Source organism: Polypterus senegalus, chromosome 13 (genome assembly GCF_016835505.1).
Source record: "Polypterus senegalus isolate Bchr_013 chromosome 13, ASM1683550v1, whole genome shotgun sequence".
In the NCBI taxonomy this organism is placed as follows: Eukaryota; Metazoa; Chordata; class Cladistia; order Polypteriformes; family Polypteridae; genus Polypterus; species Polypterus senegalus.
In genome coordinates, this window is record NC_053166.1 from 82,896,098 (window position 1) to 82,909,981 (window position 13,884).

Sequence of the window (13,884 nt, forward strand, 5' to 3'; positions counted from 1 at the left end):
ATGTAATGGAAGGCAAGAATGGGCTGGCATCCCAGCTGGTATGGATGATGTTTTCTTACATGGCCAAGAGGCCCTTATCATAGATAAATGGCAAGGATGGATGGGTGTCCTGGCTGGGATGGTTGATGTGCCCTTGTCATTAAGCATTACTTTGCCAAAGTTCCCATTTGTACATCTGCAGTGCTGCATGGGAGTTGTAGTTTCAGGGGGCACTTGGCAGCCTTGGTGGGTTCCTTAAGAGCTGCTGGTAGGAGTTGCCAGAAATAGACTATAGTTTCCTATAGAGTGCCTCTTGGAGGCAGTATTGTTTACCTGAAATATTCTCTGGTATGACCTTAAAAGTAGCTGCTCCTGCTCACTACAGTGAGTCTGAGTGCGGAGCAGAGTAAGAAAAGTTAATCTGGAGGGGAGGCAGGGAAAGAAAAGTGATAATAAGGAATTGAGCTTAACTGTATTATGGAAAAGAATCCTGTTTAAAGGAAAAAATAAAAAATAAGAATCTTATTTTGAGCTGGGGGCTTGTGTTGTGTAATTGTGATATGGGTTTGGGGTGTGAGATGCCCCAAATGGCCACAAATGATAATACCTATAAATTTTACAAAGTATTTGGCTGTTCAGAAGATGAGATGTTGAGAGATGAGATGAAAGTATGAAGTACTGTTAAAACAAAAGTTGTACGTTTGAGATCAAATGAGGCATTAACTAGATTCTGCTCTTGTTGTTCGGCTCATTTTTGTGTTCCCGTATCTTTTGTAAGTGTTCATTTTTAATGCTTTTGGTTTTTGAACTCTTTGGTGCTTAGCTTTTGATAATGATTTTTATTATTATTGCATATAATAATTGTATTATCGTAGTATTTCCCTCTACTTACCCTTTACCTGTTTTCTCAAGGGTAAGTGTTCTCGCCAAGTTTGTTATTGGGTTGGTCTACTGTTGCACTTTAAGATGAACACACACATACATAGCTATAAGCATACACACAGACCCTAACCACAACAGTGTCCCATGAATGACACATATACGCTGATTAACTTTTAGCACTTTAAACCGTACAAGTGCTTAAGGAATAACACAGCCTGCCACTCAGCACTTCAAGAGACTTACTTATTATCAGCACAAACAACATACAATGTTTTAATGATATCTCAGACCTAAATATTACTTTTGGTCAACAAGAATAGATTTAAACATACAAAGGCTCAACTCTATAGTCACTCTTGACTATAGGCCATTTATCAGCCAAGAATACATTACTTTACGTACTGTTCCCTACTGTTGAGTGGAGCTATCACTCGCAGCCTTAATAAACCTCACAGCACAGAGATAATGGCAAATCTCTGGCTGCACCAGGTTCTCAAAGAAATCTAACTTATTACTTCAATCACTCTAGACATTAAGACTAAGCATAGAAAGTTAAAAGCAGCATGGTATTTATTACATGAACAATAATAATACCACTGGAACAAAGAATAATAAAAAATAAGACTGATAGAAATGTCTGGATATATATATATATATATATATATATATATATATATATATATATATATATATATATATATATATATATAGTCTTTAGAAAAAGCTTAAGAAAAAGTTACAGATGACAAGAATGAATGTCCCAGGGCGGCGGTTGATTTAGCAATGAAAATGTTCATGAAAATGTTGTTAACTGACGATTGGATGAAAACTGGTCATACGTGTCTTTGTTTTCTTTTCTGACGTCACTGTTCCGTCATTGCTGTTTCTCTTCTTCTGATGTTGCTTTCAAAATGAGTCATATTTATTATAAAGTTTCATGCCATGGTTTCACAACACATGATTGATCCTAGGCTGTAAAATTAGGTGTCCATCCTTTCTCAGGTTATAAAGTCATTGAGCCACCAGCATTTCTTCATTTCTTTGTTGGAACAGCTGTTTTACTGTAACAGTGAGGTATATCTGGGTAGAAAACTTGCTTTGATTTGTCCTGAATGTAGTTCATCTGTGGTCTTGTATCGAACAAAATATAATGGAAATATAAACCAAAATGTGCAGTTTTTGTACCCCACAACAATAATATACTGTATTTATGTTGTACCACTACATATGATATTATAATGATATTATTTATTATTACATAAACTTTGTTTTTGTCTGTTGAGCCAGGGGTTTCATTGTTCTCCACTCAATTCTTGAATTTATAAGGTTTTCCTCTATTTGGCAAGTATAATCTGCAAGCCTGCTTCTCAAGTCTGGTGGACCATGCTTAATGACTGCTGGTGAGGCCTATCTTGAATTTTCAGGCCTGTGTGGGAATACATGCCTGATTTTTTTAATTGAGGCGTAATTTTAAAGGTGAAGTCTTTTTTGAAGTTTGTGAGCATTTGCAACTCCAGTGTTCTCCCTAGCGTCTTTTCTGGCAAATTTAGTTGAGTGCCCGGCTGTCATCTTGCATGACATTGTGAGATGACAGCCACAGATCAGCAGGCACAGGCAGATCTAATGATCTGCAGAGATGGCAAGGGACGAGCGGGCGGGTGGGCAAATATTGCTAAAGCTAATAGCGGCGATGAGGCGTAGCAGAGTTCACAAGCAAAGAGTATGGGGAGGTGAGAGCAGGGTGTACATGGTAATAGCAGGTGTGTAGCAGTTTAATACAGTAGCAAGGAGTATGGAGAGGTGGGCAGGTGAAAGGGGGCCGTACATGCTAATAAAGGGAGCGGAGCGGCTGTTCACAAGCAAAGAGGATGTGGAGGTGGGCAGGTAAGAGGAGGCCTGATAAAATAAAAAAAGTCTTGTGAAACCAGCCTGTCAGATATCAGAAAAAAGGGCGTCAGGAAGTGATGTCTCTGTCCTCAGCATCAGCGCAATCTGTATAGTGCAGCTGAGCGTACAGCAGCTCTCTTCTTGTAGTACATAGCACATAGCAAACCTATATGTATATATATATATATATATATATATATATATATGTTTTGTTCCTTGTTTTAGTTCTCCATACTTCTTGACTTTACTGAACACTATGCAAGATTATAGACTGTTATACTGTACCTGCCTCGCACTCTCCACCTTGCATTTTTTAACTTGCACTCCATTTGTATATATACAGTTGTTTAAGCATTGGGTGTGTTCTGTGTGCAAAAATCATTGTAGCACACACTAGAAAATTGTGATGGGCCACTGAAACTGTCATTTTCATCACATTGCACTTGGCACCTACCCCCATTAACTATATCACTATATTCCTAAACCAATTTAAGTTTTTTTTTTCTTTTTGGGGAAAATAAAATCTGTTCTGAGGTTCTTTTCTGTTTTTACAATTTTGCCTCCCATTTCTACTTATTTCTTTGAGTAATGCTTTTGTTTTTCTCGAAAGTATTGGCAGAAACTCTCTTACACAAAAATCTGACAGCATGCTGAGCTCTGCACCTGCTTATATATAAAACGACATGCCATCTGTTGGCAACTGCACATTGTATGTTTGTTGTTCAAGCAACAAAACAAACAGATTGTAAGGAATGTGTTGTTAATTAATTTTGACACCTTTTACTTATTTTATTTATAATTTCTATTTTGTATCATTCTATCATTGTGTTCTGTCAATATTAAATTGCTAGACAAGTTAATGTGGTGTGTGAGGTCAATAAGACTATTAAAAAAGGCAGAACAACTTACAAATTGTCTTAAGTTTTTACTAAACCAGGGAAGGACATTTATGAGAAATTTAATGTTCAAGAAGATAAAGGAAAGCAAAAACATTTAGAAAAAAGGTCTTTGATTTTGAACAGTCTTTAATTTTGACTTAATTTGGTTCTGTCCTACAAACACAGTGAAGATAATAGATGAGTTCTATACAGTGATCCTGCTAAATGACCTTGATGATTCTCTTGCCTTCAACCAAAAGGAAAAACATTTTAAAATCTCTGACACTCACCACAATATTTGTCCAATAATAGGACACTTCTGTTATCCAACTGAACACTTTGGGACCAAGCAAAATTGCAAAACAAAAATAATTTCTAAACAAAATCAAATCAATGTGTCCAATACCCCTGATTATTGCAACTGTGATCCTCTTATTTTTAAATTAACATTTATTAGATAGACCAAATTGATTTGAACTAATGATACAGTCCAATTATGACCTTTCTGACACTCAGGCTTTGGTGTGCTGGATTGGGACAGCATCCTTCTTTTTTCCTTTCTGATATAATGATGTCTACAAAACATTAAAGCTGGGACATATTTAGGACTTGATATTGTAGAGGCAAGAAAGGGGAGAGAGTATAATAATAAGTTAAAGATTAAATTAAGTTATAAAGTAAATCAACAGTATCAAAATTAATTTCACATTTGGAATCGCACAAACAGACCCAAAAATCTAGGTGCTCCTTCACTGTAACCTGCCTGTGTTAAATACTGTTTTTAGTTTTAAACATTTTACAATGAAATCACTAATAGTGTGACTGCAGTGTTAAACCTTTTTTTGAAGGACTTTCATGTTCTTTCTTCACCAATGTGTATGGATATTTACTTTGTATTTCCTAACAATTTTTGCTTATTTATTGAATAACTGGGATTGAGTGGGTAATGATACTTTGTTTCCAGTTCAGAGTTAACAGCTCTGGGTTCGATAACATGAGGCAATTGAAAGATGTGGAGATATAATTTAAAGGACTAAAGGTAAGTTGAGTGATCAATTTTTAGTGGTAACTTCAGGGTAGATAAAATGTCAAAAATGTAAGTCACTCTATAACCTTAAACAAATGGAAATTATAGTCAAAATAGTAAATAGAAAAAGTCTGAAACAAGACAATAAACCAAAGAATCTGGAATTAGGGATGTGGCTAATTGCATAGGAACTGAGTTCCAGGAGCCGGATTCCTTAACGAAGTCTATTACATGTTGCAAGCTAACTACGGTAACAAAACTCTCCAAACAAAAATGCCATTTCTGCTTACTATGAGACAAATTGAACCTACTTTTATGTTACAAAATCTTGTTTTTTTGTTAAGGAAGCAGGATATTTTCTAGCATGCAATGATATTAAAATAAATAGCATTTGCCGGTGATTTTTAGTTTAATATAAACAGGCAAATTCAAATGGCAAACATGCTCAGTTGTTTTATTAAGTACATTATTCAAGTAAAAGTAGTATTTCTTAATACTGTCTAATTGTTAGGATTATTTTATTTAACACATGTTGATGGTGCTTGAAAGAAGAAAGTATAAGAAAGAGGATGTACTGTATAAGTTTTACATAACTGGATTGAAATATGCTACAACACGGCTTATAGCAAAAACTCATGATTTCATATCCAGTCTAGCATTACTATTTTCTGGCAGTTGGTACAATATTTGTTGCATTTGTATGGTCTGTGAACACATTTATTTTATTTAATTATACTTGTTTGTTATGTAGATGCTGCTAGAAGCATGAAATGAATTCTAGAAAGAATGGATGGGCAACATCTGTGGAATTCTAATAGGCTGGTAGGGCTTTTGAACTTACAGAAATGAAACCAGATAATCTTGCCATTTAAACACATGCATGTTACTTTCATAGTTTACCTTTGGTTGACTATAGTGTAAAAGATTTTGAAAACTATAAACAGAGAGTAAATCCTGAAAAACACAAGAAGCCTTAATTATTGTCTGATTTTGTTGGGTGGAAGAAGTTATAAATTTGTTACTTATCTAAATGGGCTTTTTCCTGCTATACTTACTAACCTTCAGCATGCATGCAAGCTATGTGCATAATTTCAGTGTGTTTTACTCTACTTTGTCCACATTGGTAGGGAGGAGTAACTCAACTACTATTTCAAAGAACTTAATTCCAAGAGGGCTGGCACCCCGTCAAGAATACACATATTTTTTTTATTAAAGGGCTAAAAGCATCAAGTCAGTGCTTCACTTTATATGCTCAAATAATGCATTCTGGTCACCAGGGGGTGCCCCAGTTTCCCAAACGCCAGACACAAAGGTTCAGACTCAAGTGTATAAAATCAACAAGAAGATTTATTGTGTTAAACTCTTCCCCTGGAAGCTTTTCCCACAGCACAAGCACAAGTCCAAAGCATAGGCACACAATTCTTTGTCTTTGTCTTCTTTCTTCCCCTCGTTCTCTCTGTCCTGGTCATTTCTCTGACTCCTCTACTCCTCCTGGCAAGGTTTGCCCTCCACACCCGATTCTGGCTCCCTCAATGAAAGTAGCAAGCTGCTTTCATGTTGCACCCTGGAGTACTAATTAATATGGATGATTCACAGGTCTTATACTAAATAAGTAATATCAAGAGAAATGTTATCTCAGTTAAGCCACAATACAAAGTTTTGTGCATCGATGCTCTGTTAGTGTTATGAACACCCAAAGAAGTGTTTGTTAAGGTCTTGTTACAGTACATAAGAGTAAATGAGTAATTGATGCATCTTTGCAGTATGTAAACTAAGGTGTTACCAATTTTTCATATATTTTCCCAAAATAACCTTATCAATCAACTCTTTGTACAGCACACATCAAGGTGTTGTACAAAGAAGGCAACATATCAAAGTAATAAAACTATAACTTTCTTAATTTAGCTTCGTCCAATTTGGGATTTACTTTTGAGGTTAGGGGTAAATGGGTAAATGTGATCTATACTTTCCTTGGGTGCATGATAGACACCATCTCTATACAAGGCAGAGAGGTCCATCCACTCAGTCACATTGGGTCAATTTAAGAGTCAGCAGTTAACCTAATACCTACACAAACATGAGGGAGAACATGTAGATTCTGCATAGACAGTACTCAGGCTTAGGATTCAAAATTTAAATGAAACATTGCAGTGTGAAATTTAAAGAAATATACAAACAATACAGGTTATTAAATTAAGATGTTGAGGCACTTTTAAGTTAATCTTAGCAAACAGTCAAAACTTGAAACAAAATTGAATAAACTTAATGGCAGCTCTTACCAGTTAGTCAATGCCATTTATAATATTGCTTTTTTCTATTATAGTGTTCAGGTTTTTTCCTTGACACAATATTTCAAACTTATTAGACTTTTATGTTCATTTTTAAAACCAGCTTAATCTAAATCAGGGTAATTTGGTGAAGGACTATTCTGGCAGCACTAAGGTGCAAGGCAGGACTAACCCAGGACTGGACTTGCTCCCACATGGCCAACTGAAAGTTAGCAATTAAGCAAACACATGCATCTTATACCAACATGTTTGTAGATTTTTCAGATTAGTTTTTGTCAATCGTGTGGCCTCTAAATTACACTAAAAAACAAGGTTTCTTATAATGGCATGACAATAGTACAGTGGTTATGCGTTAAACTGCATAGTGGGTAAGCCTATGTAAGTTACCTGATTGGCAAGGCATAATTCAGAAAACAGAAAATTAATGACTTTTAGAGCTATCATTATCTGTGCCGAGCAGGTAGTATGTCCTAAATAGTTAACTTTAAATAGCTAAACAAATACAGCTGCCTTCATCAGTTACATCATCAGTTACAAACATGATTTTTGGGAAGGCCAATAACATGAGCCATCTATAACAGACATGGAAGCTGTCAGACTACAGCAAGTTAAATGATGTAAGGAGAGTAGCTCACAAAGTATGAACAGTTGCAGAGCACACAGTTTATGACAGTAAAAGAAGCAGTCACACTTTTTGTATGATAGACACTATAATGGGTATCATATAATGCAACTTTACCAACAGCCTAAAATAACAAAGAAATAAAATTAAACAAAAGTGCAATAACAATGAATACACAAAGAGCACACAACACATGTGTGATGTTATTCTTTCGCTTAGAACAAATTTCACGATTCATAATGTTGGTTTTCTAACTCGAGAGATTTATTTAATTGATGTGTTTAGTTTAGTTAGTTGTGCTCTGATTCCCTTATTTTCTTCAATGATACAGTATGTTCATTACCTCATAATGACTGTTATTACTCCAGTATGCACATGCAGTATCTTTCATAAATTATTAGGTAAGTTATGTATCTTTAAGGGTGGCACGGTGGCGCAGTGGTAGCACTGCTACCTTGCAGTTTGGACACCTGGGTTCGCTTCCCGGGTCCTCCCTGCGTGGAGTTTGCATGTTCTCCCCGTGTCTGCGTGGGTTTCCTCTGGGGCTCCGGTTTCCTCCCACAGTCCAAAGACATGCAGGTTAGGTGGATTGGTGATTCTAAATTGGCCCTAGTGTGTGTTTGGTGTGTTTGTGTGTGTCCTGTGGTGGGTTGGCACCCTGCCCAGGATTGGTTCCTGCCTTGTGCCCTGGGATTGGCTCCAGCAGACCCCCGTGACCCTGTGTTCGGATTCAGCGGGTTGGAAAATGGATGGATGTATCTTTAAAGACATTTTTGTCCATCAGTACATTATAATTATCATATCACATTGAAACTCGGAAGAACTAAAACATGCTGATTGTAACATTTCTGTGCAATATTGTTCATTTTTGTATATTAAAGTATGTTGTATTGTTTATTCTATACTTTCTATGTGCTGGAACATTGTATATCTACAATCTGACTTTTTGAGAATAATTTCTTTTTACAGAATTAACTAAAAACAGAAATATTATATGCAGTAATATGAATGCTTCTTGAGATATTTGATTGGTATACCATTTAATTAACGTTTTTTATATGTCAGTTTTATAAGTAATGCTGAGAACTGACAGAGAAGTATTGAGAGCATTGCGTTCATATTTCAGGCCATACTACTATAAATGGTTTTGTTTGCTCGGGAATCTCAGCACCTGCTTAATGGCATTAATTCCCTATTGAGCTTTTTTAATTGAGCTGACTACCTGGATTTTTTTCTTTTACAGGTCTATCTTCCTGATAGTATTATTTGCTCAGTATCTGAGGAATTTTTCTTTTCCTGTCCCAATGTACAAGATAGGCAAAGGCTGTACCACTGCAAAGATACAGATTTTCAAAATGTTTCCTGTAAGTTTTTTTGTTTGTTTGTTTGTTTGTTTTTTTATAATTATTTTGCACACTTTATGTTAAATTTAGTATAAGAATGTAAAGAAATTACAATTAAAATTATTCAACTCACTTTTATCCCTATGTGTTCTCACTTTTTCATTCTGTCACTTCTGTGGCAGGTTATCCCTGGGACACTTTGTTCATGGCTCACTGTACCTTCAGCATTACCAGATACTCCCAGGTTCCCATTATTATTTGTAGATTTGATTTTACAGTATAGGTTTATCTGCTAGAAGTCCACTGGATTTAGTATCTTTGAGAATTTTGGAAGATTTTTTTAAAATTCCTTTATTCTTTTTTTAATCAATTTGAGTTTTGCAAATGAAGGATTTGCCTCATATGTATTTTGCCTCTTTTCATGTAACTTTAAAGCTGTTTTGCTTCCATCAGATTATCATGGCTATCATGGTAGTGTGGCTGATCTGCTACATTCTTACACTGACTGATGTACTACCAAAGGATCCGGCTGAGTATGGCCACAAAGCACGTACAGATGCCAGAGGAGAAATAATGTCCATTGCGCCATGGTTTCGAATGCCTTATCCATGTAAGTGTTTTTTGCTTTTTGCTTGAAAGCCTTGTGTAATTTTTTTCTTGATGAAGTGAAGAATCTTTAGGCAATTCATGTAAGTAAATTCATTTTCACTTGATTGAGGTGACTAATGAACAAGGAGCATTTGTAATCTCTCATTATTCGGTTGTATGTCTCCCTGGAGGATGGAGAGAATATTGTCCTTTGTGTTGTAATTAATAATTCCAATTCCTATGCCATTGCACATATTTTTAAATGACAAGTAAATAATGGAAACCAAATTATGACATTTTAACTTGTATTATTATTATCTACATATTTATTTAAGTATGAATATATTTTTTTCCTTTTTCATTTTCAATTAAATGGGAAAATGATTGTTTTCAGAATGAAAAATTTTTGAATTTTGCATTCAGATTTTTCATTAAATGTATGATATACAGTAGTCTGTACTTTGTAGGGTGCTTTGATCTTGGGCTATGCTGTTGCTTCTGGTGGACCGCTGCTTGTCAAATTGTGTGATCACAGGACCTAAAGGAAAATTCCAGTGCTTCTGACTTTTGCTGGGAACAGAAAATGCGCTTTTAGTGTAGTATAGGTTAGCCTGTGATATATGCAGAATGTAAGTGATTAGATATTTACTCATAGTTCTGATAAAGTTTTATTTAAGAGCTACTGCCTTGTTAAGATAGGAACCATTTTTGACCATTCTATTGAAAAGAATGTCCTTTAAGAATTGGTGTAAAATTGGAAATAGGAGGTATTCATTTACTGTACATCTATGCATATTTGAAGATGTTTTAACTAATACAATAATAAGTAAATTGTATGCCATCCAGCTATCCATTCAAAGTTTTTCATATTTTGAACTCATTGAAATAGATAATTTTCAATGAGAATAGCTGAACATTTTCTGAAGTGCTAGATCAGCGTTACTCAACCTTTACGTATTTGCGACCCGAGTTTTCATAACAGTTTTAATCACGCCCCCCTAACATTTATTTGAAAGGAGCCCACTAATACCAATTTGTTCTTTTTTTATTAATGATATATCATAGATGCATATTTTATTATACCTACAGTACTTAACTTTTATCGACATTTATCTAACTCTATATTTATTTTTCTAGTATCAGAATGTAGTTTAATTTAATTTGTTTTGGTTTCAATAGATGTATTTTTCATATTTTCGATTCTTGTTTTCTTTTTTTCACATCTTCACACCCCCCTTTTTGTTACTTTGTGCCCCCATAGGGGGGCCTGCTCCACAGTTTGAGAAGCACTGTGCTAGATGATAAAGATGACACCTCTCTCTGTCTGTCCATTGCAGGCCAATGGGGTTTGCCAACAGTGACTGCAGCTGGTGTTCTAGGAATGTTCAGTGCAACACTTGCTGGTATTATAGAATCTATTGGGGATTATTATGCTTGTGCAAGACTTGCAGGAGCGCCACCCCCACCGATTCATGCCATTAACAGGTACGTGTGGGAAGTAGGGTGCACTAAGTATAGCTGTAAACGACTGATGTATGCATGTTTCATTCACCGAAGTTGCGTAGCTCATATTCTCTGAGCATGACATTCACTATTTCAGGTACCTCCATACATTCTCAGACCTGCTTATCTTGTCAGCATATGACCCAAGGTGGGAAGTTGGAAAGAAATCTGGACAGGTTACTAATCTATCACAGGCTACTAACACGCATCAAAACCCATTCATACTGTACTGGGTCTAATACAGAATTGCTGGTACACAATTGGAGGATGTGGGAGAAATATTATATGAAAACCCATTCAAACATTGAAAGATCATGAAACACTGTACTGAAAATAACCCAACAAGGGATTCATACTAGGGAAACTGGATCTGTGATTCAGCAGTGTTAGGTAATGCACCATCTTGTGGTCTTACTTCAAATACAATATACAGAACAGTTAAATTATAACATCATATTACATGAATACAGAACTCAAATATAATAATGAGTACACATCCGGTACTTCCAATTTAGGGTTGTGGGGACCATGGACATCCATAAAGATGTATGGTTTGTTGAGGCATCAAAAGTGATTCTTAAAGAATGCTTTGAATGCTTTAAATGCCTAATAATGGCCTTATTGTGTAAATTCTCCAATTTAATTAATATTTTGAGCTCAAATGCTTTTTGATGCACATGCATGAATACTTTGTGGCCCCTGAGACTTTATTTCACTACCTGGTCTATTGTCATCAAGAGTTACAAGACATTTCAAAGAATCAGACTGGTCATGTAGAATATGGGCTGGTGCCTAAAATCTATGTGAGCATCTAGTATATACCCTGTTGTCACTAAATAAAGCCTGACTAAATATTTCCATATTTAATTTGAAATAAAAATAGATTTAGAAGTAATTTATTAAGTGATGGAACCACTGTTTGTTTGTTTTTTTTGAATGGAAAAATTCTTTCCATTGGGTGTACTTCTGTGAGATGACCTAGATTGTATCTCATTGTCAAGAGGTTTGGGAAGATAGGTGCATAGTGTGATGTTGTTGCAGATATTAAACCAGCAGCTGTACTTTTCTGGCAGCCCTAGACATGCTGCATTCCTATACCCTTGCTTCTAAATAAAGCATTGGGCACCCAGAACTGTTCTTGACCTGCCCACCCTTCTCTAAATACTTCTGTGCTCCAACTTTGCACTAAATATGCTGACCTCTTTCAAGGCCTTCGTTGCTTTTTAGTCTCTGCAAGCTCCCCCTAGTGTTTCAGATGTGAGGTATTTGGACCTTAACCAGCAATTGCTCCATCATAAATATGATATTGAGTTGGTGGCAGGACTGGCACTCCAGCCACTGTAAAAAACCTCACAGTGTTCCATTCCATTTGAACTAGTGTGGTGCTGAGATGATACCCATTGCACGACTGCGCTTGGGTCCTAATTTGGGACCCTGAGGTGGTTTGTCGTGTGGTGTTTATGGCAATGTGCTGTATCAGTGCATGCTCCCAAACTACCCCTCCACACCCCCACAGTAGTTGTGTTCTTCTCTTGTTCTAGCAGGAATACCTCCATCTGGGATCTTGCCACAATCCTCATAACACAGCATTATTCTCTTGTACTGTTTTTGATTGATTTTGTATGGTATTATAGCACAACAATGGCATGTACCCTTGCTTTACACCTCCAGGGACCTAAAGTCACATCTTTTAATAGTCACTAGCTCTATGCAGTTTTTACATCATGTCTGCATGGGTTTTCATATTCAGACTTACTTTCACACCTTAAAGAGGTGTGTGTTTGGTTGATTAATGGTCCTTTATCTGCAAATATATTTTTAATCTGCCCGAAAATAAATATGGCCTCTTGCAAACATGTATTGGAATAAGAGAGTTTTAAAAATGGATGGATGGTTGCATAGTCTTCATGATGACAACTAATATTAATTGATTCTGTGATAGAAGAAATTAATGTATGTACTCTTAACCTTGCATGTCTAGGGGAATTTTTACTGAAGGTATCTCTTGTATTATTGCTGGATTGCTTGGAACTGGCAATGGATCTACCTCTTCAAGTCCAAATATTGGAGTTCTTGGCATAACAAAGGTATGTGCAGATTATCTAAAGCTCACTAAAAAAAACCACCAAATGACTGTGAGTCTTAAATATTAAGTGCATTTTCAAAATACTTAATCTGCCTCAGAACAATTAGAAATTCTTATGTCACTGCCTTCATGTTTAACTCAGTATACATACAAAAATTCACCCTTAATTAATGTAACATGCTTTAATTGTTATAATGTCACAGACACTTCATGTTGTAGTCTAAATGTTAGTACTTTGTAGACATAAAGACAACAGACAGTAGACTTAAAGGCAGTAGCATTTCTAGCATTGAGCCATTTTGGGTATTTCTGGATGAACTTACTTACATCCAAATTCTTCATCAACTGGCTGAAACTTTGCTGAAATTGTTTGTTAGCATTGCTAAGGCCCCAAAACACAATCTTTCAATCTGGCTTTCAGACATGAAGATAAGTCAAAAATCTTCATCTATGGATATTCTATTTGATATAGACTTTAAAAATACCTTCTAAAGAAAAAATGCAACTTTCTTAAAATATGTCAACCTTCACTGCTAACTTTCTGGCTATGCCATTACTTTTTGTTACTTCACATGAACTGTTTGTCATTTCTACTCTCTCTCTTTGGATAAGGGAAGGGATATTTGAAAAAAGCTGTTATTGGAGATCTTAAACACTGCTTGCTTTACTAATCCATAACATGCAGATTGTAATGCGGTTTTAAATCCAATAAATACATTTAAAAAATCTTTATTAATGAAAAGTGATGGTCTCACAGTAGAATATTGTAACTGTGCTGTGCATGCAGTGTTACATGATAGT

General features: G+C 35.7%; 1 protein-coding gene across 4 annotated transcripts in view; it reads left to right on the top strand.

The window, feature by feature from the left end:
* The window catches only part of slc23a1 (solute carrier family 23 member 1), a 59,841-nt gene that overhangs the window by 30,760 nt on the left and 15,197 nt on the right, over positions 1–13,884 (top strand). For all 4 annotated transcript variants that reach the window (XR_005636270.1, XM_039775771.1, XM_039775773.1 and 1 more), the window contains 4 exons: positions 8,807–8,927; positions 9,360–9,516; positions 10,832–10,979; positions 12,979–13,084. Coding sequence is in view for 3 of the 4 variants with exons in the window: in XM_039775771.1 (XP_039631705.1) it covers positions 8,807–8,927; positions 9,360–9,516; positions 10,832–10,979; positions 12,979–13,084 (532 nt within the window). In the remaining variant the exon portion in view is untranslated. The remainder of the gene's footprint in view (positions 1–8,806; positions 8,928–9,359; positions 9,517–10,831; positions 10,980–12,978; positions 13,085–13,884) is intronic.